General features: G+C 38.6%; 1 protein-coding gene across 24 annotated transcripts in view; it reads left to right on the forward strand.

The window, feature by feature from the left end:
* Window positions 1-25,094, forward strand: part of RIMS2 (regulating synaptic membrane exocytosis 2) — a 372,071-nt gene that overhangs the window by 212,781 nt on the left and 134,196 nt on the right. For 18 of the 24 annotated variants that reach the window (XM_082235413.1, XM_082235425.1, XM_082235420.1 and 15 more), the window contains 5 exons: window positions 408-579; window positions 1,431-1,584; window positions 7,776-7,844; window positions 14,303-14,459; window positions 17,354-17,470. In XM_082235413.1, coding sequence (XP_082091539.1) covers window positions 408-579; window positions 1,431-1,584; window positions 7,776-7,844; window positions 14,303-14,459; window positions 17,354-17,470 — 669 coding nt within the window. Of the gene's footprint in view, window positions 1-407; window positions 580-1,430; window positions 1,585-4,910; window positions 4,938-7,775; window positions 7,845-14,302; window positions 14,460-17,353; window positions 17,471-25,094 lie in introns of all 24 variants that reach the window. The other 6 variants (XM_082235412.1, XM_082235422.1, XM_082235421.1 and 3 more) reach the window with 2 other exon arrangements.

The following is a 25,094-nucleotide window of genomic DNA, read 5'->3' on the forward strand; positions in this document are numbered from 1 at the left end:
AAAACAACTGGAGGGCTACCCTGCACACTGGGTTGCATTAAGTGTTAGTCATACTCAGAGTAGTCCCAATGAAATTAATAGGCATGACTAACATAGGTACATTAATTTCAGTGGATTTACTCTCATTTATTTGGCTAGAACCCACTAACTGGGGGTAAGCCCCATTGAACACTCAAAGGATTTCAGCCTAAAAAGCATTACTTCAGACAATATAAGGAACATGCCTACATAAAGAAAAGCATTGGGGCCTTGTGAGCATTCATTTGTATTTGCTGTGTATATTTGCAAAGACGTTTCTGAAGGCAAGTCTCAAGCAAGCCTTTGTCATCTTCTTCTGGCAGTCATTTGTTTTATAAATCACATATTCAATGGAATAGCAACACTTCATTTATACTTCTCAATTACAGTGATAAGAACAAAAGAAGAACAAAAACAGTAAAGAAAACATTGGAGCCCAAATGGAACCAAACATTCATTTATTCTCCAGTTCATCGGAGAGAATTTCGAGAACGAATGTTGGAAATTACTCTTTGGGACCAAGCACGAGTTCGTGAGGAAGAAAGTGAATTTTTAGGAGAGGTATTCAAAGCATTTTAAGTAGACTATTAAGAGTTATTGGGGGGGGGAATCAAAAATATATTTAATGTAATCTTTGTTGGGCAGAGTAATCCTGTGGGTTTGTTGACATAAACAGCCACTGAGATTTCTTCTCCCGTTCTGCATTTCTGTGAACTGCTGCTCTGTTCTGTGGTCCTGTGTTATGTTGTCATGGGTAGTTTTATATTATTTAATGTAAAATGTACTTGTTTTTAATTATGATTGCAGGGTGCAGGTTGGTTTGTATGGGGAGGGACGGTCCTTGAGGTATTGCGTTCCTGAGCAATTTAAGGCTTTATAGGTCAAAAGTGGCATTTTGAATTGGGCCCGGAAACTAATTGGCAGCCAATATGCTCAAACCATCATGCCCCAGTGAGCAATCTGACTGCCAAATTCTATATCAGCTGAAGTTCCCAAGCCATCTTCAGAGTCAGCTCTACATATAATGCATTGCAGTAATCTAACCAGAAACTCAATTTACTTTCTAAGCCAGAGAAGAATTTCTTGAGGATATAGTGCTCAATTTGTAATGAAGTTCAGTTTTTGAGCTAGATAAATACAATTTTTGGCAACATCAGTAATCCTCATCTAGTTGGGGTAATTTGAGGATAGGTTGCTCTTTTAGTCACATTTACTCTTTCTGAACTAAACACATTTTTACTGCATTGTTCCTCGTATTGATTTCTAATACAGAGATTTGTTATGAAACTAAAATGGCCATTAAATTTTCACGATATGCTGGAAATATGTGACTACAACGTAATGTAGACTTTATGAAACATTTATGGTGCAAGTGGTGCTTTGCACTGTGACAAGTTTTATTCTCTTTTTAGATTCTAATTGAACTAGAAACAGCACTGCTGGATGATGAGCCTCATTGGTACAAACTTCAGACACATGATGTCTCCTCATTGCCACTTCCCCACCCTTCACCGTATTTGCCACGCCGACAGCTTCATGGAGAGAGTCCCACGCGAAGGTTGCAAAGTAGGTTTTCCGTTCTATTAAAGGCATATTCATTTCTATGTGGAATAAAATGCATTTCTTCTAGGTAAGAAATGCATACAATGAAAAACCAGCATCTGTAAATACTGATCTTTTCTTGACTTCAGTATTTTTACTGAACTTTATTGATGGAGAGTCATACTTATATTAAGAAACATCATGCTTGCCTCCTCTGGTTTCTTTTCCTTCTCATAGCCATACAATCATGTATGAAAAATGTTGATATAATGCATTTTGTATATCATTCATTAGCCTTTGCAACAGCTAATATGCACTTCATAATGGTGAATATATATAATTTGAGGATTCATGCACAAACATCTGCAGGAGAATAGAATGCTTCAAATCATGATATGCTGAAATTTGATTACTAAACAGACAGTTAATCTACCTCTAATGCAACTTTCCTAAATGAGACTTCTGCTTCTATATGTGATTTCCTCACACACAAATTGAGCAGAATGAGGAGGTTTAATCCTTAAGTGATACAGTGAATTATACTAACTCAGACTGCAGGGGTATGAGTCACATTTTTGAATCTGCACCCATATAAACAAAGTTCTGTGCAAAAATTACTCTTGACTGTTTACAAGTGTCCCCCCACTTTTTTTACATGGGGACCAATAATATGTGACCCTCACCTGCATATTTAATATGTTCTATTCTGCCATCTCAGGACTTTACAGTTCATTGACTAAATTATTCTGTTGGATGTGTAGAAAAGGCAAAAACAAAAACAAACAAAAAAAACACCTAAAAAGCAACAAGAAAACTTGCAACTTCAAGGAGTTCAGTACAAAACTAACCTGAGGCAGATTATACTTCACCTCCCAAAGCCTGATGAACAAGGCACATCTTCCTCCTAAAAGTATAATTTTGAGATGAGGTGCACCTCAGTAGATAGGTAGTTTCAAAATGTTGGAATTGCTAAAGTATTAGACGTGGTATTGAGATGGAACCCCATGTTACAAGGCAGCAGCAACAAAATAGCAGTTGCTTGCAACAAACTGGAGAGGGTTTCATATGAAATCATAGAATTGTAGAGTTGGAAGGGATGTTGCATGTAAGTTTCCTAGAAACATCTGGCTGACCACTGTTGGAAACAGAATGCTAGACTAGCTGGATCTTTGGCCAAAGCAAAAGAATGATATACATTATTTCTTCTTCATATGTCCACATATTTTTTCTCTTATATGAAATTGTTGTTTTTGGCGTGTTTTGTTAATTTGCATGTTTGAATGGTTTCTGCACAGGTTTATGACTATAATTTGTATTGTAATGCACGGATAAGTTATTTGAGGCTGCAATCCTATGCACACTTATTTGGGAAGAAATCACATTGAATTTGGGGAACTTTTGAGAAAACATGCACAGCATATACATAGGATTTGAACAGTAAATCAGAAAGAATGTTAGAGGGCTGTTAAAGTAAAAACAAAACAAAACTGTGAAGATAGGTAGGATGAATAGAAAAAGAGGAAGCCCCCTCTCTGCTCTTGGTCAAAGAAGCAGACACAGATGTCCACAGGTTTTAATGAACTGTGTCAGCTGGGGAATGGACTCTGAAATCAACGTATCTAAAGGCTTTGCAACCTTTCTGTTGTGATTCAAGGACCCGCCACCCTCTTGAGGATAAGAAAGACACATGGACACAGTATATAAGGTTGATGGGCTAAAAAAGGCCACAACTTTATTGATTACAGCATGTGAGAGGTATTGGCTTAGGCTCTGGTAAACTGCAGCAAGTGACTCCACCCCCTCAGGGAGGGGTGAGTCCTTCAAGGGTTAACCACCAGTGGGAGGAGCCTGTTGATGCAAATACAACTGAAAGCTCCCCCTGATGTCACCGCGGGTCATGCCATGGCCCTAGCCACTAGGGGGTCGGACAGGATCCACGACCGCCGGATTCATTTACTGGAATACCCATAAAGTGGAGGGGTAGGCGATGGCCACACCTGGCCGCGTTTGAGCGGTGAAACCCCGCCCCCAAGCCTCCACCTGGTTGGTTGGCTACCTGGGGGTGTGGCACGGCAGCCGGGATGGCTGGGCAGGGGCCGAAACACCACCTGCCAACTTGGGAAATGGCTCCTGCTCATAACTCCTCCCCTCTGCAAGGAGGAGAGGCTTTCTTTTAAGGGTCCTATTCCTATGACAGCTATATGACTACCAGGAAAGTAACAGGTGTAGCTTATTGCCAATAAATTTCATGTAGGACAGCCCTGTTAGGGAACTTTAGTTGCTTTAAAATAAAGCAAATAGATTGCTGGTTGGGACTAGGCCTATGGAAAACATTACCAGCATTTCTGTAGGCTGCTGCATTGGTTTTCAGCTCATTTCTAAGAATGATTCAAGGTGTTGGACTTCAGCTTCAAAGTGCTAGATGTCTTGAGATTGAGTATCTTGAGGTCTGCCTGCTCCAGTATAAACTTTCAAAACAACAAGGGCCTTCTTAGGTTCCTCCTGCCTTCAGAGATAAGGCAGGTATTGATTGTAAGTAGAGTCCTTTCAGTTGTAGGACCCTAACTTTGTTAGGTCCCCTCCAGGGGGACTTGCCCAGGACTGATCTTGATGTGTTTTTGGTGTCATAAGAGCAGAGCCATAGCTAGGTGATCTTGCGCCCCTGGCAGAAACGCCCAGATTGCGCCCCCTCGCCATGGACAAATTAGCTCTTCTTACCACCTCTCCTCCAACCAACCCCCATTCAATTCACCCCCTATTTAAAACCATTTCTTATGAGGCAATAATCAATATTTATATTTATGGACATATTTTGTAGCCGATTTTGCGCTGCCGCTCCCCATCGCCTGCGCTCCTGGCGGGGGCCCACCTCACCATCCCCTAGCTATGGTCCTGTATAAGAGGCATAAGTCTCTTAAACTGTCATCATTGTGGTTTTCCACTATGAAGAATTTTGTGGCTGTCCTAACCCTGACCCTGCTTGGTGGTGTAGCTTGAGGATAGGATTACATTGTTAGAATATGTTGAAAATAATACCATAACAGTTGCCGGAATAGCGTTTGTGGTTCAGTTTGCAGGAACTCTTGTATTCTGGTTTGTATGGATTTAAAAAACAAACAAACTCTTAGGCTGTAGTTCTAAATACACTTAATGCAGTGTAAGCCCCATTGAACACAGTGAGATTTCAATCTAAGAAAAACATGCATAGGATTGTAGTGTAAAGATTTAACTAGCTGTTCCACATAAAACTGTTATCCAAAACTAAGTTGCCAGATGATACACATGCCTGTTGCATGTCAAGTCCTCGTGTATTTGTTTCTGATATCACTTCATTTTAACATTTTTTCCAGATAAAGGCATTTATTCATATAATTCAGGTAAATTATGAGCATGCTGTGTATTGCTTGCTTCATATACACCATTTATTTTGTTGATAAAATGCTTCTGCTGCTTGTTGTGCACCAGTTGAACTGCTGTGGGTTTCTTATTCTGCTTTTCAAAGATAGGCCCTTGCCCTTGCGTTATTTCTAATTTTAGTTGCTTAGTGTTATAAGCATTTGCTGAAAAAATCCAATGTTTTTCTGGACTGTTTATTTGTTTTGTCGCCATGTGAAGGTGTATATAATAATGTTAGTAGATTTGTTGAATCTCGTATACAGTTTGTGAGATGAGACAGCCATCGGTGATATTCAACTATGTTTTACTTAGAGCAGACTTGCTGAAATTAATGGACCCAACTTACTGATATCCATTAATTTCAATGGGTCTACTCTGAGCAAAATCTAGTTGAATACCATCCCATATTAAAAGGTTTTGACAATGTGCTGAAGTAAAAGCAAAAAATTAACTTCAGTATTTTGGAATTCACGAGAAATGTGATATTGTATTATATTGGTTAGAACAAAACTGGAATACCATAACCAGGTTTAATTCACATAATTGACAAAGGTAATGCATCCATGGTTCCTGTTAAAAGTACCACCACCACCACAACAAAAGGCTGACCCTACCAAGAGAAATAAGGTGGGGTGGGCAGGCTGCTAACTGATGGGAATACAGAGCATTTCTCAATTTTTCTCAGCTTCATTTGTTTCTTGCCCACTGAAGGGTGAGAGAGAGAAGGGTTTGTATCCTAGAATATCTTCCTTCACAAATCCTCATAGTAATCAAAACTTACTGTGTAAGTTGTCATAAGGCAAATAGTACAAAAATGAAACAGGTTGAATCTTGTACAGCAGCTGGTATCATTAATTTTTAGCAATATTCTTTCATATACTGCCCAGATCCTTTGTATAAAAGTTGATTCATGACTGGTTAATCAACCAGTATTTTTCTTCTAAAAATCACTATGCTTAGCATTCTCATTCTTTATTTGGCACCGTCAATGTCAAAAATACAATTGTGGCAGTCCACTCACACAACAGCTAGTCTGTTCATCAGAACATTGTTGTTAGCACAGCACAAGAGCCAATTCTAATGGGTTTTTGATGCTTGCAAATTATGTTGTGCAACCACTATTATTATTATTATTATTATTATTATTATTATTATTATTATTATTCCTAGTGAGAGATAAGTTGGTGTGCTACTGCTTGCACAATGATGTCAACTTTCAAACTTCTTGTGCTAACATTATGGTGGATCGTACCCTTTTCCTTTACAGCTCAGTTTTTCAGTTTACATTTAGTGGATCTTAATTCTACTTTTAAAAATAGTTGTAGTCTTTTCCAACTCTGTGCCATCTGCACACTTTATGTGCAAACTCTCCATTAATGCAACTCATTAACCACAATGTTGAATAACAATAGGGCCCAGCAACAATACTTCTGAGACTCGAGTTTATACGGTTTCTCAACTGCACCATCCATTCATAGTATTTCAGTGTTCAATTTCTACAAGCTGATACTAGTAATTTGATACCACTAATCTGATGCCAAGATCTTTCGGTCAGTGTTCTCTAGCTCAAACTTTGAGGTAAAACCAATTCAAAAGTCTTGCTAATGACGGACTACATTGCATTTTCTACTTTTATCTTCAGTCACAGAAGAAAATCAAATTGTTTTGTTTTTGTTTGTTTTTGCTAGCCATTAATTTTCTTTTCTTTTTAGGGGCTTACAAAAGGGTTTCTTTAAAATTAGTACAAATAACTGTAGAATGCTGGTTCTGTGGTCTGCCTTCCTTTTGTGCTTTGAGAAATTATAAGTAGGATGTTCGTTCTTCAGACATTTTAGCTCTTGTTTCTGCTCTATGAATGCTTAAGTATTTCTTATTCTTAATGTGGATCCTATAGCATGTTGTATAATTCATCAGCTGAGTTACATACCAATTCAAATGCAGCATGTTCAGTTCATGAATTCAGCCTCAGAATATCAATCATATAAAACTGGTGCCCGTTCTTTGTGTTTTCCATTTCCAATAGCTTTTATGATATACCCAAAGTATGGAGCTCTATTTGTACACTGAATACAGAACAGTTGTGCTGTCAAAACAAAGGCAAGGTATTTAAGTGGAAGGACGTGTTTATTGAGGTCATGTTGTGTTTCAGTGTACAGTGAATAACAACAGTACCCTTGCTCCTTGCAAAAATGGAAGAAGCAGAGATTATTCTGTGCTACCTGTTGCTTAATTTCACTACATTTGGAAAATACACAGCAGCTGAGGGAGTTAAACTACTTTACTGTATATGAAAGCTACAAGTTCAATATCATCAGTTCGACTATCTTTACTAGCTTGTTCAGCTCTATGATTTAGTCCTTTCATATCTTATTTGTATACTCATTGAGGACTAAAGTGACCTCTCCTGTCCAATAGGATTATTTTGTTGTTGACAAATAGGTTAAATGTGGTTGTAAACTGTTGAACAATATCTGCCTGCTGTTGCGTAGGAAACCGAGAAGTGGGTAAGCATATTTAAAATTAAACCAGAGTCTCAATTTTTTTTTACTTGACCTACTGTTAAGGTGTAATAATAGACTTTGGTCCAGCTTTTGCTGATGAAGCTCTAGTTATTTTGGTAAGTATTGTGATCACTCCATTACCTTTAAAATACTGCTTTTCTCTGCTTTTCACAGCTATAATTTGTTTTATAGGAGACTAAAGCATACATGGAAAGCTATTGAGCCTTGTTAACAATGATCAGCAAGCCTTAATAAATGTAGTACTCATTTAACAGAACGGCTATAATTAATCCTATGATCCTCTCTTTCTTTTGGCAGGGTCCAAACGAATAAGTGATAGTGAAGTCTCAGACTATGATTGCGATGATGGAATAGGAGTAGTGTCAGGTAACAAATTTATAAGATTTTAACACTGAAAAAGTTTATATTTATAATTTGTCATGATAAGTTGATTGGCTTACTCTTTCATTGTTGTGTTTTAATTAAAAACCTTCCTGCTTGTTTAGACATGCCATGAGGTAACTTGGCATGCCAGTGGGATGTGGAATCCCAACAGAAGTGTTGAACAAGTGGAAATGGTAATTCCTTCTAAGGAGTGTAGGTTTTACATGGTATGTTTTACTTCAAGCTGCTTTTTCTGTCCCCTTCCCCTCCCCATCTCTTCTGGCATGTAAATAGTTTAACACTTTGAAATATAGGAAGGCACAACTCTGCTATCTTATGCAGGAGCCTCAGCAGCTTTACAAACTAAATATGCTATCAAACCACAGTGGTTGAAGGCAGCTCATCATAACTGCTGTCATCCCCTATTGGGATTTTGTTAGCTTCACTTTTGCCTGAGCTTTGTTAAGTACATCATAGAGAGATATAGTTATTTGGCAAAAGAACATTTTATTGTTAGCAGTTCCTTCAGAGCATATTTAGTAAGCAGATGTTACATCCATTCTGGATTTTAGTAGCATGTTTAAAGCAGATCAGTTTATAGGACCTATGCACACTGCACAAATGGTCTCTAAATCACCATGTTAAAAGAATGGGAAGTACCTATTCATCGTTCCTTTTTGTCATAAAACAGAGTGCTAGTTCCAGAATCAGTCTCAAATTGGGTTCATGTAGTACAGTGACCATATCTGCAATTCATTCTCACTAACAGTAGCATATTGTCATGAAATGGGAAACTGGACAGCTTTTACCCTGTTAGTGTCAAATAGCTGTGCCATATTTTGATATGCATTATCATCCATAAGGAGGAAATGTGTGTATGACATTCAGTCCAGAAGATGACAGATCAGAAGAAAATACGCATGAAAGCTTAGAGGTGAGAGCTCTTCTAGAAAATAGTTTAGGATTTTAGGAAATAGTTTAGGGATTTTACACAGTACTGATTGGTACGTGTTAATTTTTTTATAGTTTATTTGTTTGAAATATCCATTTAGTTTGTACCCATCTAGTTTGTATTTCTTAGCAAATATTACATAAAGAAATATTCTGTCAGTGCAAACCACATTCAATTCAATAGTCTTTGTGCCAGGAGAGCACTTTGTAGATAAAGCGATTCTTTGTAGAGATGCTGACAAACATTTGTTTCCTCGTTGTTCCTTCTTTCTGTGCTGGAACTTCTCAGCTTGCTTCCAGACCTCTGGAATCTAAATAGCCTTCTGTAGATGGGTGGACAGTCTGCCTTGCCCTCACCAGATGACTCCTCCTCCAAGAATGATCTGGCGAAATATGATTTGGAGCCCCCAGATACTTAGGAATAGCCCAGAACAGCAATTGAGGACGAGCCAGGACTCTCAAGGGAAACTGGCAAGAATCCCTCCCTACAGAGTGGGAGCTCAGCATCTGAAGCAGAGACAGAACAACCCCTGGGAATGGCAGAGCTTCAAGAGGCAGACTGACACCCTCACAGTCAGGAGTGTTTTGTTGCAGAAGGGGACTCCTAGTGAGTAAAGGGCTATTCAGGAGCAGCCCTCCTCATGAGGAGGACTCTCTGAAGAAACCTCTAAGAGGCTGCAGCTGGGCCCAGGTTGCGGTTCTGAGAGCTCTGGCTTTGAAGCCTCCATGCAAGGCTGGTAGAGCTGCTGGAGCAATAGCTTGTTGACAGCACTGTGTCTTGTACCTGATCTTCTGCTTACCTTGACCTCTGACTGCCACTCAGCTTGCCTCATTCCTGATTAGAACCACTGTGTACCTAGAATTGGACATTGGTGTCTGTGCTCATTATAACCTTGGTTATCTGAAAGGTTCCCTGCAACCTAAAACCTGTATAGGGCAGGACACAGTCTCCCTTTCCCCAGTCCTATTTGTTTGGGGGTGGTTTTTTTTGGGGGGGGGGGTTGGGAAGGGGGTGACTTTTCATGGGGACCATGCCATGGGGTGAAGTGAGATAAATGCCCCTTCTCACTGTAGTCCCAATTATTGTTGGGATTCTCAAGGCAGTAATTTAGGGGGTGGGGGAGATTTAAAGGCCTATGCTATTTGGAAAGGGGAGGTTTAAAAGTGATGGATTGACGTCTAGAGTGGTGGCACATGCCATAAGGCAAGGGTAGGCAATATTGAGTTCTCCAAATGTTGCTGGAGACTCCAGCTCCCTTATTTGTGATCATTGGCCATGATCATTGATCATTCCCCATAGAGCATGTCCTTGGGGATCCTGCCATTTTCCGTTCTGTGAATATGACCAAGCCAGCATAGACATCACTGAGACAGGAGTGTGAACATGCTGGGAATGTGGGATTGGGACAGCACATCTTTGTTTGGGGCTCTGTCCTGCAAATCATCTTGATGCAGCACACATGGAAGGAATTGAGGCGTTCTTCCTGGCAGGTTTAAGTTGTCCATGACTCACTTCAATAAAGCAGTGTGCTCAACATGTAAGCCTTGTAGACCTTCATCTTGGTATTGGTTGTTAGCATCACATTCTCCCATACTCTTTTGGAGAGACGAGCCATTGTCGTGGCTGCCTTGCCAATATGCATGTCCATTTCAGTGTCGATGAAGAGGTTGCTGGTTATGGTGGAACCCATAACCAAAATTGTCTACCATCTCACGCATATGGTCACCAATGCTGATGCACGGAGCCCATGCCTGGACAAAATGGTTGATGAGACTCTGTAGTCCTTCCTTGGAGTCCCATAAATTAAACGTGGAAGAAGGAGGTGAACAAAATGATAATAGAGCTTTGAAATGTTTTCTTTCTCTCCCCCCCCCCCAATGCCTACTTTAAAATGTTGGAATATAGTTCATGATTTTTTGCTATGCAGGAAACAATTGCTTCACCAAATTGCGCCTTATACAAGTGAGTGCTTGTCTGCTAGGCTATTTCCATGTTAATTCACTGCAGCTGTGTCAGATCCTTACCCACCTTACATTAGAGTACCCAGATTTAGCAGAAGCATTTGGGGCCCAGACAGGTTTGCAGAATTACATGTGGCAGGGAGAGACAGTGCTTGACTCTTTGCCTGACTCTTCAAAGCTTTATTTCCAGTTTGCAGTCCCATGGCAGGAGAAGTAGCTTGCGTGAGGCAATATGGAAAAGGGAAAGCAGTATTTCCTGCTACTTTTCTGCTCCAAATTGCCCCCTCCTAAAGCGCTTTTGTTTGTAATGTATCATTGGACTGGCAGTTTCCAAAATCAATTCTTAACAGCTACTGAGAACCTATAAATTTAGTAAGACTGCTGTAAATCTGTGCCTTCTGCTAAAGGTAATGGATATGGTTACTGCCCTGCAAATAATTTTGCTGATTCTTATGCCTTAGATGTATTAAGTTGCATTTTTACAGGCTGAAGCTCTCTTAAGGCTGTCTCATGCTTTTTCTGTCTTCCCTTGTCTCTGTAATAGCTCCCTGTATAATATAATCAGCACATTGAATGGGCATATTTTCAACCTCCCCCAGCCTTCCAGATTTTTAATTAAGATACTAAGTGTTAGCAGCGCTAATGGGCTCCCCCATGGAACGAGTGAAAATGCATTATGAGCATATTAGCTGTAACATACCACAAATTAGTATTTTCCAAGTGAGGGATCACTTTATTTTAAACCTGATAAATGAAATTTTGAATTCACACTTTACTGTAACCTCCATGAATCCCCCCCCCCTATTTTTTATGGTGACTATTGAATGTTTAGTTTAATTGTCATAGTGGATACTGATGCAGAGGATATTAAATGATTCAAAATAAGTGAGACAGTACCTTTTATTGGAACAATCTCTTTTGGCAAAGGCTGATGTATGGGGCTAGGAATGTCATGGAATGTTCAGTGGCATTTCAACTGTAGAGTTAATTAAACTTTTAACAGTACTGTACAATGTTCATGAACAACCCAGCTTTTATTTAAAAAGTGAAAGTTTGGTTGGGATTAAAACCACTCAGAATTATAGGTACAGGAAGAACTGTGTTTAAATATGCTGAGGACTGCAGAACTATATGGGGGAAGAGCAAGTGTAATAGGGAAATTATAGGACCAGTAGGCCTAAGTCATGGTGGTTAAGGAAGGGACAAATTATGCAAAGGGAGCCTGTGGAAAAGATAAAGAATGAGGGAAGGAGAAAATTATTTTAAAACTCAGACAGAACATAAGCACCAAAGCCACATGTTGTTGGCAAAAGTGGAGGAGATGCATATAGAAATTCCATTAGGGAATATTTTTGGGAGTCACTGTGGCTCAAGAAAACAGGGCAAAAGTCAGCAGTGGGCTGAACAAGGTTTTGTTTGTTTTTAAGAAAAGTTTGACATGGAGTTGAAATGAGAGCCAATAAAAATGCAGGGCTATGGAAAATCTTTGAACAGAATCATGGTGTAAAAAGCAGGACCCCTCAAATATCTGAATTGGGGCTTGGTCTGGAGTTAGGGATGAGGAGTGAGGTTGCCAAATTTGCTGACAGTAGCAGATTATTCAGGGTAATAAAAACAAAAGGGGGTTATTAAAAGCTCCAAAAGAATATTCGCAAAGTTGGCGAATAGGCATTCAAAAAGCAAATGTAGTTCATTGAAAGTGTAAAGAGAAGCACATTGGGGCAAAAATTCCCAAAACATGGGGTTTGAGCTGGCAATGACTGGTGAGGAAAGAGACGTTGGGATTATGGGGGATAGCACAATTGACACCTCAACACCGTGAGTGGCAGCTGTGAAAAGGCGAGTTAGGGAGCAACGTATCAAAAGGTTTAAAAATAAAACTGCTAATATTGTTATGCCTTTATACGAGTCTATATTGTGACCATACTTGGAAAACTGAGATTGCTACATCTCAACAAGGATATTGTAGAGTTAGGAAAGGTGCAGAATCAAGGGGCTGGAGCAAGTCCTCTATAATAAATGTTATTCTATTTGTTTGCTTATTTAAGGCATTTACACCCTACCCTTTAGCCAAAAAGTCTTCCAGGGTGGCCACTCTCAGATTTACAAACTAAAAAGTTATGACACACAAGGAGCAGGAATGGGAGGGAGGCTGGGAAAAGCAAGGTCAAGAACAAGTTCTTACAACTTTTGAGAGATTTTAGTTTAGAAAAAACTAAAAGAAAAACTAAAAAGATTTTATAGAGTTTTAGTTTAGTTTAGTTTAGTTTAGTTTAGTTTAGTTTAGTTTAGTTTAGTTTAGTTTAGTTTAGTTTAGTTTAGTTTAGTTTAGTTTAGTTTAGTTTAGTTTAAGGTAAAGGTAAAGGTAAAAGTACGGGCCAGTCTTGACAGACTCTAGGATTGTGCGCTCATCTCACTCTAGAGGCCGGGAGCCAGCGCTGTCTGCAGACACTTCCGGGTCATGTAGCCAGCGTGACAAAGCTGCTCTGGCGAGCCAGAGCCGCACACGGAAACGCCGTTTACCTTCCCGCTGGTAAGCGGCCCCTATTTATCTACCTGCACCCGGGGGTGCTTTCGAGCTGCTAGGTTGGCAGGCGCTGGGACCGAGCAGCGGGAGCACACCCCGCCACGGGGATTCGAATCGCTGACCATGCGATCGGCAAGTCCTAGGCGCTGAGGTTTTACCCATAGCGCCACCCGCGTCCCCAAAGGGAGAATATTTATGCAGCACATTGCACTCCCATGTAGGCACCCATCCAGATACAGACCGGGGCTGTTTCTGCTTAGCAAATGGACAACTACATGCACACTGCGACGAAGCCACAGTGTATTACGCTTAGTTTAGTTTAGTTTAGTTTAGTTTAGAAAAAGAGCAAGTAACGGGCATGGGGCAAACAAGTTGGATAGCGATAAGATTTTCTGCCTTTCTCAAAGTACTAGAATCCAGAGTTATACAATGAACCTGAATGATGGGGGATTCAGGACAGACAAAGGGAAATATTTATTCTTAGAGTGCATATTTAAACTATGGAATTTTCTGCCACAGGGTGTAATGATGGCCACTAACTTTGATGTCATTAAAATGGTTTAGAGAAATTAATGGAGAATATCAACAGCTACTGGTTTTTCTGATATTCCAGGAACAAAGGCAGCATACCTCTGAATATTTTCACTGGGGGACATTAGTAGGAGAGTGCTAGTACCCTTGTCCTGCTTCGGGGCTCCCCATAGGTGCTTGGTAGGCCACTGTGTGAAATAGGGTGTCGAACTAGATGTCCCTTTGGTCTGATACAGCAGGGCTTTCATTATTCCCTTATGAGTGTCTTTACTTTTGGCAGCACATGTGAAGCACTGTTAGCAATTGGAAAAGTGTATAAATTCTACCTGTAATTATTTTAAAAATTTTGACACCATTATATATTGCGACATCTTTTCTCCAGGGTGCAACTTTTCTGCCATCTGTACAAATCTAACAAAACAGAAAAAGTGAAATGTCACCATACCTGTACCGTTAGTTCAGCTCTCTCAACCTTCCCTCCCGCTCCCAGATTACCGACATAATGGGCGAGATCTTCAAAGCTCAACACTATCAGTGCCAGAACAAGTGATGTCATCCAATCACTGCTCTCGGTCAGGGTCCCCTCACCGTGGAGACAGTATAGGAAGGACAAGATCATGGTCTCCCAGTGTCCCTCCTCTACAAAGGTAAATTATTGTAATGATTTAGGCTTGGGTTTGTTGGTTTATTTGTTTGTTTGAATATGACATGAAATTATGTAGATACTAAAATTATTCCTTTAAACTCAAGATAATGGGTGAGAGAATATGAAAATTCAATTGCTTCTCTGTAGTAACACAGATATTTTTGCTTATAATATAGCAATGGACCTTATTAATAATTTACCTCTTGTTTTGTTACTTATCTTTGTAAATGACTAGTCATACAGTGTAATTCTTTCCATTCAGAGCAAGAATGATTGCTCCTTCATTTATATCTCTGCAATCCAAGCAAAACCAAACCAAAACCTCTCTGTGGTGTTTTTTCCTAAGTAAACACCCTTGCCAGCAACCAATGTAGTAACTATTGAGCTTTATACAGATTATGTATTGTACTAATTTGCCATCCTACGCTGCCTATATGGGTTCATATCCCGATGAAACTGATGAAATAATATTTCCCCCCACCTGTTAGATATGCTATGACTTTTGCAATATTAGCATTAAAAATGCCACTTGAATTCTGTTCAGCAAAGAAAGACCATATGTTTATGTAAAAATCTTCAGCTCATTGATGTAAAATATAGATTTAGGACAAAGTCTGTTCCAGCTTAGAGCAACAGTGCAGTTAGGAGTTTCATATTGATATTAGCCTCTATTATTTATTCATTTTTAAGCCTAGTTTTTTATGTTATGTATAAAATTATTGTAACTTTTTCTTGAAAGCTTATAACAATATTTCATTTGCAAAAGAATAACCTGTTGGAATATTAATAACCTGTAGAACCACCAGTGGCTGGTTATCTTGATAGACTTCCTTTCCTACCCTAGCAACCATTGTGCCTGTCATGGAATATTAGATATGGTTAAGGTGGAAGATTTCTGCTCATTGAACATACAAGCTAGAAAATAAGTTCTTTATTGAGGACCATGATCACAACCATTTTTTATTAGTATAAATCAATCTACCACAACATGGAAACTGATACTTTTCTCTCTCTCTACCCAACAATAAAAATAGTGAAAGATACAAATAGTCAGTTACTCATAAATTACTGAGACTTGTAATTATATATCAGCAACTGGAAGCTTGCAAAATCACATTCAACAGAATCACATTCAGTCACATTCAACTGAAAATAATGTTTTTGTGTTAAAGAATTTATTCTTAATTCCCCCCAGATCATACTAGCAACACTAAATGTTAATGGACACAATAAAGTAGAGTGCAGTCTTAATTATTTTAGACTTACTTATGCTCTGCTTTTGAATCAAATTCAGGTCCCAAACCACCTTAAAAAGGTATCATATAATTAGCAGAGTTTCCCAAATTTGTGTCTCTAGCTATTTTTGGACTACAATTCCCATCATCACTGACCATTGGACCTGCTAGTTAGGGATGATGGGAGTTGAAGTCGAAAAACAGCTGGAGACCCAAGTTTGGGAAACCCTGAGAGATTTGTCTATGGGATGTAGATGGAAGAGTCTCTTCTGGGTACCTGAACTTCAATTATCTTCATTGTTCCAAGCAAAACCACCCCAAATTCTGTGCAATACTTTCCCCCTAAAACTTTCTGTGATACAGCAGCTAAGTCAACATATGGAGAGACTTCTGCACCCTGCCTCTTTGACTATAGATTCCACAGCCACATTTAGTTAGATTAGGAAGTACAGTATCTGAATGAGTTAGTTTATTTTTTCCTGTACATGGGCAAACTGGACGCTAGTGTAATGGGGTATCAGGAAAAAGTGACAAAGTCTCCAAATTTACAGGACTGCTCCTGCTCAAGACTTAAGCCATTCTTAGTAATCAGCCATGATCTGAGGACACATAATGCAACCACCTTGTTATTGCTAAGCAAATCTGGTCAGAGCTTTAGTGGGAGACTCCCGCACCAAAAGGTAGCAGCAGACATGAGTTCCTTATTTGTGGTCCATTGTGAACCTGGAAATTCCCCCTTCTGACAATGAGATGACTTAGTTTAGCTTTTCCTTATCTCTATTCTGAATGTCTTGGATGCCTACAGGGCTGTTTCATATTTTATTTTTCTTTTAATTGACAGATATGCTTCTTCAGTGTGTACCCTGAGTATTTAGAAATTGCTTCCTTATTTTGGGATGGCTGTGGTTATTGTTTAAACTGACAGGCACTTAACCACCTGTCCTTGCTAAAGGAGAGAAAGATAATATGAAGAGCTGAGTGTTGTGTCCCCCTCTTAAAAATATCTAGCATAAGGAAAACATCTAAATCATATTTTGTATAATTCAAATAAAACAATACACTTAGTGTTGGTGCGGATGCAACACTGGCACTTTTAATCATGGCTAAACGATCAGAAGCCAGCCACAAGATTGCGCATTCCTTCCCTTCCTGCCGTAGCTATGGTCAATAAATGGACAATAATTAATAAGTCTCCAGGTTTTCAGGTTTAATAAGTGTTTGGTTGGCAAATGATGGTTATTTTGCATAAAAACTTCAAATTTGCACACTTTTGTCTGAAAAGGAATGTTAATTATGTAGATTTCGCATTTTGTTTTTAGATGGCATTGGCTAAGTGATGTGCAGTAAAATTAAATATTGCAGTGAACTGCTTGTGGATCATGACAGAGAGGGTGAAAATATTCCTGGTACAGATTCCCCACCTCTTCCCTACCTTGAGTCTGATTTTTTCTTCTTCATTTTTTCCCCCTCAGTGAGAAGGCAGTACATGCCAATTTTTATATAAGATGTATGCATAGGTAACCAATCCTATTAGCTTTGAACAGATTTTGTCAGAGTCAAGGATGTTAAAGGTTACAGCTAACATTTTCATTAACAGGGCTCATCTTAAAGAGAACTGCTCATTTCCGCCTTCATGACATTGATGGTTTTGTTTCTTCAGTAGGAATGTGGAACAGGGGTCTCGAGGGACCCGATCTACTCCTGCACATTACAATACCATGAACCGAATGGATAGACATCGAATAATGGATGACCACAACTCCCCAGACAGAGAGAGGTAGATATTCAGATGTAAAAGAGTAAACAATGGAAACAATAATAATACATTTTAGACAAAACAGAATCAATTCAGATTGATATTTAAACCTCAGCACCTCCAGTTTACAAAAGTGAAATAGTTAAATTTGCCTAATTCTATTTCCTGCTATTATTATTCTGTATTACATATAAATAGTCCCATTGTTTGCATTTACTGGTCAGGAAAGCTTGAAGAAAGCATGCAAGAAGAACATTTTAGCCAAATAATTGAATCAATTCTATGGGCCTTTTATTTTACCTTTGACAATAATCACATGTTAGAATGAAAACTTGGATTTATATATTGTATTGGTAGAGATTAGAAATATCCAAGGCTTTCCCAGTTTGATTATTATAATGCTACACTTTGTTGTTGTGCAAACACCCCTTCCATGCACAAATGGATGGGTTTTGCTTTTTAAAAAGGTGTTCACTCTTTACCAGCTCCCAGTGTCAGAACTCTGCTTCCATGAAAACTTCAAAGAAACCTCTAGCTCAGACACCCCCAAACTCGGCCCTCCAGATGTTTTGGGACTACAATTCCTATCATCCCTGACCACTGGTCCTGTTAGCTAGGGATGATGGGAGTTGTAGTCCCAAAACATCTGGAGGCCGTGTTTGGGGATGCCTGCTCTAGCTGGACACATGATTAATATATAGAGCTGGGGGAGGGTGGGGATATGTTTTATGAGGAAGTACACTTTGTTAGTACCTTTTAAACAGTGTTGCTTGAGAAATCTTTTCTATAGCAACCTGAGATCTACTGACATCTTGGAATTTTAATGAAATAGAAGTGAAGCAGAGATTGTAGTTGGCTTATGTTGCTTACTCTGCAACATTACCTGAGGCATTTTTTGCTTTCATTTTAAAAAATAGACAGGACATTTTTCACCTCATTAACTTGTGTTAATGAAAATTGAATTTGAAATGTTCACCTCCCTCAGTTTCATAATATACTTGGACTTCGGTATTTTTAACACCTTACCTAACAAGATACCAGTATATTTTCCACAATCTTACATGTACAAAAAATTAAAGTTGCTTTTTTAAAAAAAGAGTGATATCATTAACAATTTTTCTGTTACTATTTTTCAAACAAAAAGTAATATTTCAGACTGCCCGAATTATTTACTATAATTTCTAATTATAAATGACAGAAGCAGCTAGTAGCAAGTTTTAACATTTTATAGAAAGTTCTTGTCTGGCAGGGATTCAAAAAATCCTTATCCAAATTCCTGAAGTGCTTCTATGCATTCACAGGAGCTCTGTGGTTGTTTTCTTCTAGTTGGAATACCAGTCCCCCCCCCCAAAAAAAAATTCTGATCCACCAAATCCCACAGTACTCCCTATTAAAGGTACCTGATATTGTGTGGAAAGAGGGATGCAGCAAATGTTCTGTTGCAGGCGTAATGATAACAACAACAACAACAATTTTATTACTTATACCCCGTCCATCTGGCTGGATTTCTCTAGCCACTCTGGGCGGCTTACAGTGCATATAAAAACATAGTAAAACATAAAAGGTTGTTTGGAGCCTAACTAAGAATTTAAACAGCATGACAGTTGATTTTGAGGTAAAGTTAAGGTGTCTTTCTCTGCTATTGAAGTAATTCAGTCTTAAAATGGTATAATTTGAAGTGGATTGTGCTTTTGAACTGTTTAGTTTAATTAAATTTCCTAAACACAAATTCCTCCACTGTGCTTAAATTTAGAATGCTAAATGCCTGATTCACCAGCACGTTAAACTGGACCAGGCAAATTTAAGCTGGTTAAATCTTTGGCTTTTTTGACATGTATTAGAGAGAGAGAGGGAGACAGACAGACATAATTCTTAAAATAACAAATAGCAGACTATGGGTAGCATATTCTAGGCACCATTTCCAGAATAAGAGACACATTCCAGAACTGATACGTTCTGCTGTTCTTTTCAATTTAAAAAGCTGTGGCCTAGAGCACCGAAATACTCTTTTAAGCCATCACTTATAGATGGTGTGGCATTAGGTAAGATGCTATCTTTTAATGGATGAACTCATGCTGCTGAAAGAGTATGCAGACAATTGAGTTAAAAACTCGACTTCAGGCAGATGCTTGGCAGAATTATGTGAACCAGAAACTGCATACTCTTTAAGCCACTGTTGTTGGCCCGGTAAATTGTAATAGCTTGCCTATTTGTTCTTCTCCTGCTTATTCTCTGGGGCCATCAGAACAAAATATACCAAAGTTAAACAGATAGTTTTGAGTATTCTTTGCAGGCCTGGTATCAGACTTTCTTTATAACTGATGCAGCCACAGTGCTGCACATACTGATAAGTGTGTCAACAGGGACTTTCTCAACCCCTTTCCTTTTTCTTCAAGGACACTGAAAGAAAGGGCAAAACAAAAATCAGTTCACCAGAAAGAGAGAGAAAAAGAGCATTTTGTCCCAATAATCTGGGACTTGATTGGAATATATGGTACTGTTGTTCTGCCATTAGACACCAAAAACTAACTTTCAAAGATTGTTACTTACTCTCATGGTCATCATTACCTCAAAATAGTTTTATGAGCCTGAAAGCACCATCATTTAAAATAGTATATTTTCCTAAAAGTTATTAAGCTTGAAAAGTCTCTAGTGTGCATTAAAAATGTATTTACAAATATCCTCTGCATTGAGATATGTATTGTTCCAAAACTATGGTCATTTAATAGTGCATTAGCTGAAGGATGAAACAGCCAGCTTCTCTGTTTATTTTTTATACTATCCTTTCTCCAAAGAGCTTAGGTTGGTGTGTATGCCTCCCCTACCTTCTATCCTCAAAATAACCGTGTCAGGTAGTTTAGGCTGGCACAAGTAACCTTTGTGGCTTAGTGGGAATTTGAAGACAGGCGTATCCAGTCTAAATTGAGCACTTTAACCAGTGCACCACACCAAAGAGTTTTTCAAAGGATCCATTTGCTTAAATAGTGCTGCCCAAATTGTCTACAAAATGGGGTGGCTCACTTTATAGAGCAAAAGAGACATGGAAAAGCTCTCCTTAAGGAGAGCAAAATTTGAGCAGTTTACCTTCACAAATTTGTCACCCCATCCCCCTGTCCCCCTGAGCTCAGCTGGAGTGGGGTGTGGCAAGGATGCCTCATTTGAGAGAGGTGCAGAGGGTTGCTACTAGGCAGATGACATTTTCTGTTGTGGCTCCTGATTGTGGAATGCTCTTCCCAAGGAGTCTCAGCTGGTGCCAACTTTGTCATCATTTCAATACCAGGTTTAAAATATCTCTGCTCCCAGATGTTTGGTTGTTTGGCTGTTGGTACCTGGTGTATTTTATTTGGCTGTTTAATTGATGGTCTTCCTGAGGTATATAGAGGTTAAAATGTTGTATTTATTTTTTTTTGTATTTTTATTCTTGTTGTCTGTTGGGTGTAAATTCCCTTAAGATTTCACAGTGTATGGTGATTAATAAATAAAGTAGCAGCAGTTGTAGTAGTAATAATAATAATAATAATTGGAAGTAAGGTGTTTAGCTTCCCTTGCCAGCATATTCATTTTGCTGTTGAAACTGAGATTGATTTATCTGTGATGGAGCAAACTTGAGTCTAAACAAATAGGATTTGCTGTTGTCACATCTGTTTTTGGCCTTAAAGTATAAAGAGCTAGGATTCCAGAATAAAGGAGGGAAATTGACATTGTCAGTACTTTGTCAAGTAAAAGCTTATTAGAAAGTTTCTGAGCAGTTGTAGTGTGTAGCATTACGTAACCACTTTGGGAACTCTGATAGAAAAACATGGTGCAAAATGAAGAAATAAAATACTGTATCATTTAGCAGTTTAACTAAGTATATGGTTGCATTGGTGCACTAATTCTAGAGTCTGGCTGCAGCAAAAGCTCTGAGGGTATTTCTCCTCTTTAAGTCGCATGTGCTTCTTGCTGCAGTTCTGAAGTTGAGGCTGAAAGGGTAAGTGGCTATATGCTTACACTGGGAAGCAACATTTGGCCCTTTAAGTTGCTAGCTCATTGTGGCAGCAGGAGAATTAGGCTGCATATCTTTACAGAAGTAAGTCGCATTGATTTTAGTGTCAGTGCTGTAATTATTTATAGTATCCTGCTTTTACAATTCCGTTAAGTTCCAGATAATAGGATCCCCCCCCCATGTTGAGTAAAGAACTAAGTGATTTTGAACTGGTGAAAACAACGTGAAATAAAGAGACATCGTCAACAATATTAATATACATTCTCATATATGAGAAGAAAGCATGACAGAAAGTATTTGAGGGTTGAATATGTCTTATTTTCTGCATAAGAAATGATAATTTTTGAACCAGTCTAAATGTGCTCAGAAATATCCAGATTTAATTGTATATATATTACCCTCTGGCCTTCGGTTGGCTATGTCTGATGAACCAGGGGCAGCTCCATGCCAGCAGAGCACTGGAGAATTATTCCCTCTCCATTTCCCTTGTGGTACTCATGCTGCAGATTAGCTACTGTCCTTTGCAGATTGGCCACCTATCCATTGAAGGATATTGTGGCATCCCAAACTAACACATTTTCTGTAGCAATGGTCCAAATATTACTTTTCCAGATGCATGAAACAATATTCTCTGATACAGATATAAACAGAATGACATGCTCATACAATGGGGGAAGATAAAGGATAGAGTGTCCTATTACTCTGTAGAGTGAAATGCAATCAAGGTCCAGTGAAAAGGGTAAATGGTCTATTTAGCTTGAGTGTGACCCATTCCTGCAGGTAATGAATTGGCAAATCAAGATGAATAGACAACCAACACCACTTTGCTGTGCCAATTTATTACCAGTAAGGTCACACTCTCTCGATTGGATTTTTTTTTACCCTAGAACTTGTTTGCATTCCATTCTACATAGTAATAGGTCACACCTGTCTCTTCCATCGATGAGTCCACAGGTATCTCTTGGTAATAACATCTCTCTTCAGTCTATACATGTGTGGTGTGTGTAGATACACAAAGCCTTGTACTTAGCAGTTTAGCTGTTTATCTGACAAAGTGGATTCTTGCCCATTAAAGGATCCAAATCTAGCATTACAGGTTACACCAAAAGCTACTAAATCTGTATAGCATGAATCCAATATTGTCTCATTCTATATGGAAGTATACAAGGCATTAGTTTGTTATTTATTAAAAACTGTTATGTTCTTCCATTCCACAGCTGTATAAAGTAGCTTACATCATTGCTTTAAACCAATTTCATAGAATGAAACAAATTCATAAACAGAAAACTGTGAACATTAAAACTCAAAACAGCACCACCAAACCCAAAGCACATTCTCTTCCTCTGTCAGTCCAGAGGTTTGGGAAAGATAGGATTTTTGAAGGAGTTTGTTCCGAAAGGGGGACCACTGACACTTGGAAAAGATTATTCCAGAAAGTCAGATTTGCTACTAAGAAACATTTGCTTCTTACTCTTGACTGTTTAGCTTCCCCAAATGTGTGTGTATGGGGGGGTATTTTCAGCTGGGTTCTCGGCTAAGATTTTTAGAGGCTTGAAAAGTTTCATGCGAATTTCTCCACAGTTGCCATAATCTTCTTAACCAAACTGATTTTTGGCATATCCTGATATTTCCAAAATGGGTACACTGACTGTGTGTATCAAATGGGCAGGCATTGTTCATATATGTATAATATAGTTCTGCAGGAACTTATGAGGCATTCTGTGAATATTACAAAACAATATATTTCCATTTACCAAGTATTAATTTCACAAAACTGAGGCACGCTCCATTTGAAGCATGAAATCAGAATGAAATCAACACATTTTAATAGCTTTTCTTTGGGAAGAAGCATTAGTACAGTTGGTCCTCCAATAGGATTCTGTAAGCGTTGCTCTGAATATTTTCATGTACCTTTCTTCACTATTTATGTCTCATGCCTAATACAATTGAACCTTCTCAAATGTCTCAATGACTCTGGGCTGGTTCAGAAATAACATTCCTGGAGCGGGGATGGTGATGTCATCAATTTAAAATGGCACCTTAGTTTGCATCTTCTACTCACCCTGAAGGCATTATAACACTCTGCTTGCTTTATTCAACACAAACACCTCTCTCTACTATTGGGGGCATCATTGTGCTGCATTGCTTTCAACCTTTCCAGTTCCAGGACCCAGCTGTAGGTCCTATTCCCCCCCCCCCCCAAAGCTTGTATTTACATGGTGTTGCTGCTGCTGTTGCAACCTGCCTTAGGAATGGATCCAAAAGGGAATAAACAAGGGTGGGATTGACTTTTAGCTATGCCCAGGGAAAAGAAATACTAATGGATGCTAACTTTCAAAGATTTCTGGTGTGCTCTTGTAATGAGAAGAAATATAGGTTAAAATTTCAAATTGCTGTGTTTTAGCTTATACGAACCTGAAAAAGTAGCAGTAGCTGTTCTTTACAACAATGCATATTTGCAGTATTGGTGTCCTCCAGAACTGTCTCTAGGTCTGATATTCACAGATTCAGTAAAAGCTTAGTTAGGTGCAAATTAAGTTCAAGTCAGAATAAGATCAGGAGAGCTATGAATGTTGCTGATAAAGTCTCAAATTGATTTATTTATAATAGGGATAAGGTATCAGGAAAGGAAAGAGGAACAAAATCACCCACACCTTCTGGGTTCAGCTTAAGTGAACTCATTATTTTTCCTTTGCTAAGGCATCAGTCCTCTGAGTAACTGTTTTCACTGAGAGAGCTGACAAATCCAATAATCTATGGAAAATTACCTGCATAAACACAGAATTGTATTACTGCCCAGTGTAATTTCTTGAATATAGTGGTCCTCGTTATGGTATGCTCCATCTTGATAAAGGCAGGATATATACCGAGGTTGCATTTTCCTGACTCAGACAAGTCAAGTCCTGCAGAATGGCAGAGCTTAAATCTCTATGCAAGCTTTAGCTTTAAGTATCTCCCGAGACCAACAAATCATGCTGCATTGCTGTTCATACTGTGATGAGAGCTACTGATTTTGATCTGCCAAAATGAGAAATTTTGAAATGACAGGCTACTAGGACATGATCCATGACAATTTATGCTTTGAGAAAGAAATTGCTATAGAAAGTCACCTTGATAAAACCAGTACCAAACTGGAAAAAAAGTTTTGTGATAGTGTTTCCAAAATAGAAAAAGACTGAAACCAGCTTTCCTCTTAATAGTTGCCACTGGAATGATGCTAAAGCAAAGTGTTATAATAATTTAAACTGATATGTACAGCTATATTTTGATTCTGGGTCGCCTTTCCTAATCTACACATAAATTATTCTGAATCTAGCAACATTCCCATCTCACTTTGTCTTAAATATAAAATGAAAATATTGTTTTTATAACTCAAGAGATGAATGGTGACATTAGAAAGTTTGATAGTGGGGTATCTTGAATTATGCATTTTTCTATTTGTTACTGCCTCACCTTGTTCTCTCCCCTACACCACCACCATTGTTTCTAATGGAAATACCATAAAATGGTACCTTGTATACTCAATCCGTTATTGCTACAATATTTGTCGTATCATGAAGAAAAGAACATTCAATATTTGTTTCTCACTTTTAGCCAATATAAAAAGGGCTAGGTATATGAGTAGCAATGGGTGAATCAGTTTTTTTCTAGTCTGTGTCA

The sequence above is a fragment of the Podarcis vaucheri genome, assembly GCF_965113315.1.
Source record: "Podarcis vaucheri genome assembly, chromosome: 8".
Classification (NCBI taxonomy): domain Eukaryota; kingdom Metazoa; phylum Chordata; class Lepidosauria; order Squamata; family Lacertidae; genus Podarcis; species Podarcis vaucheri.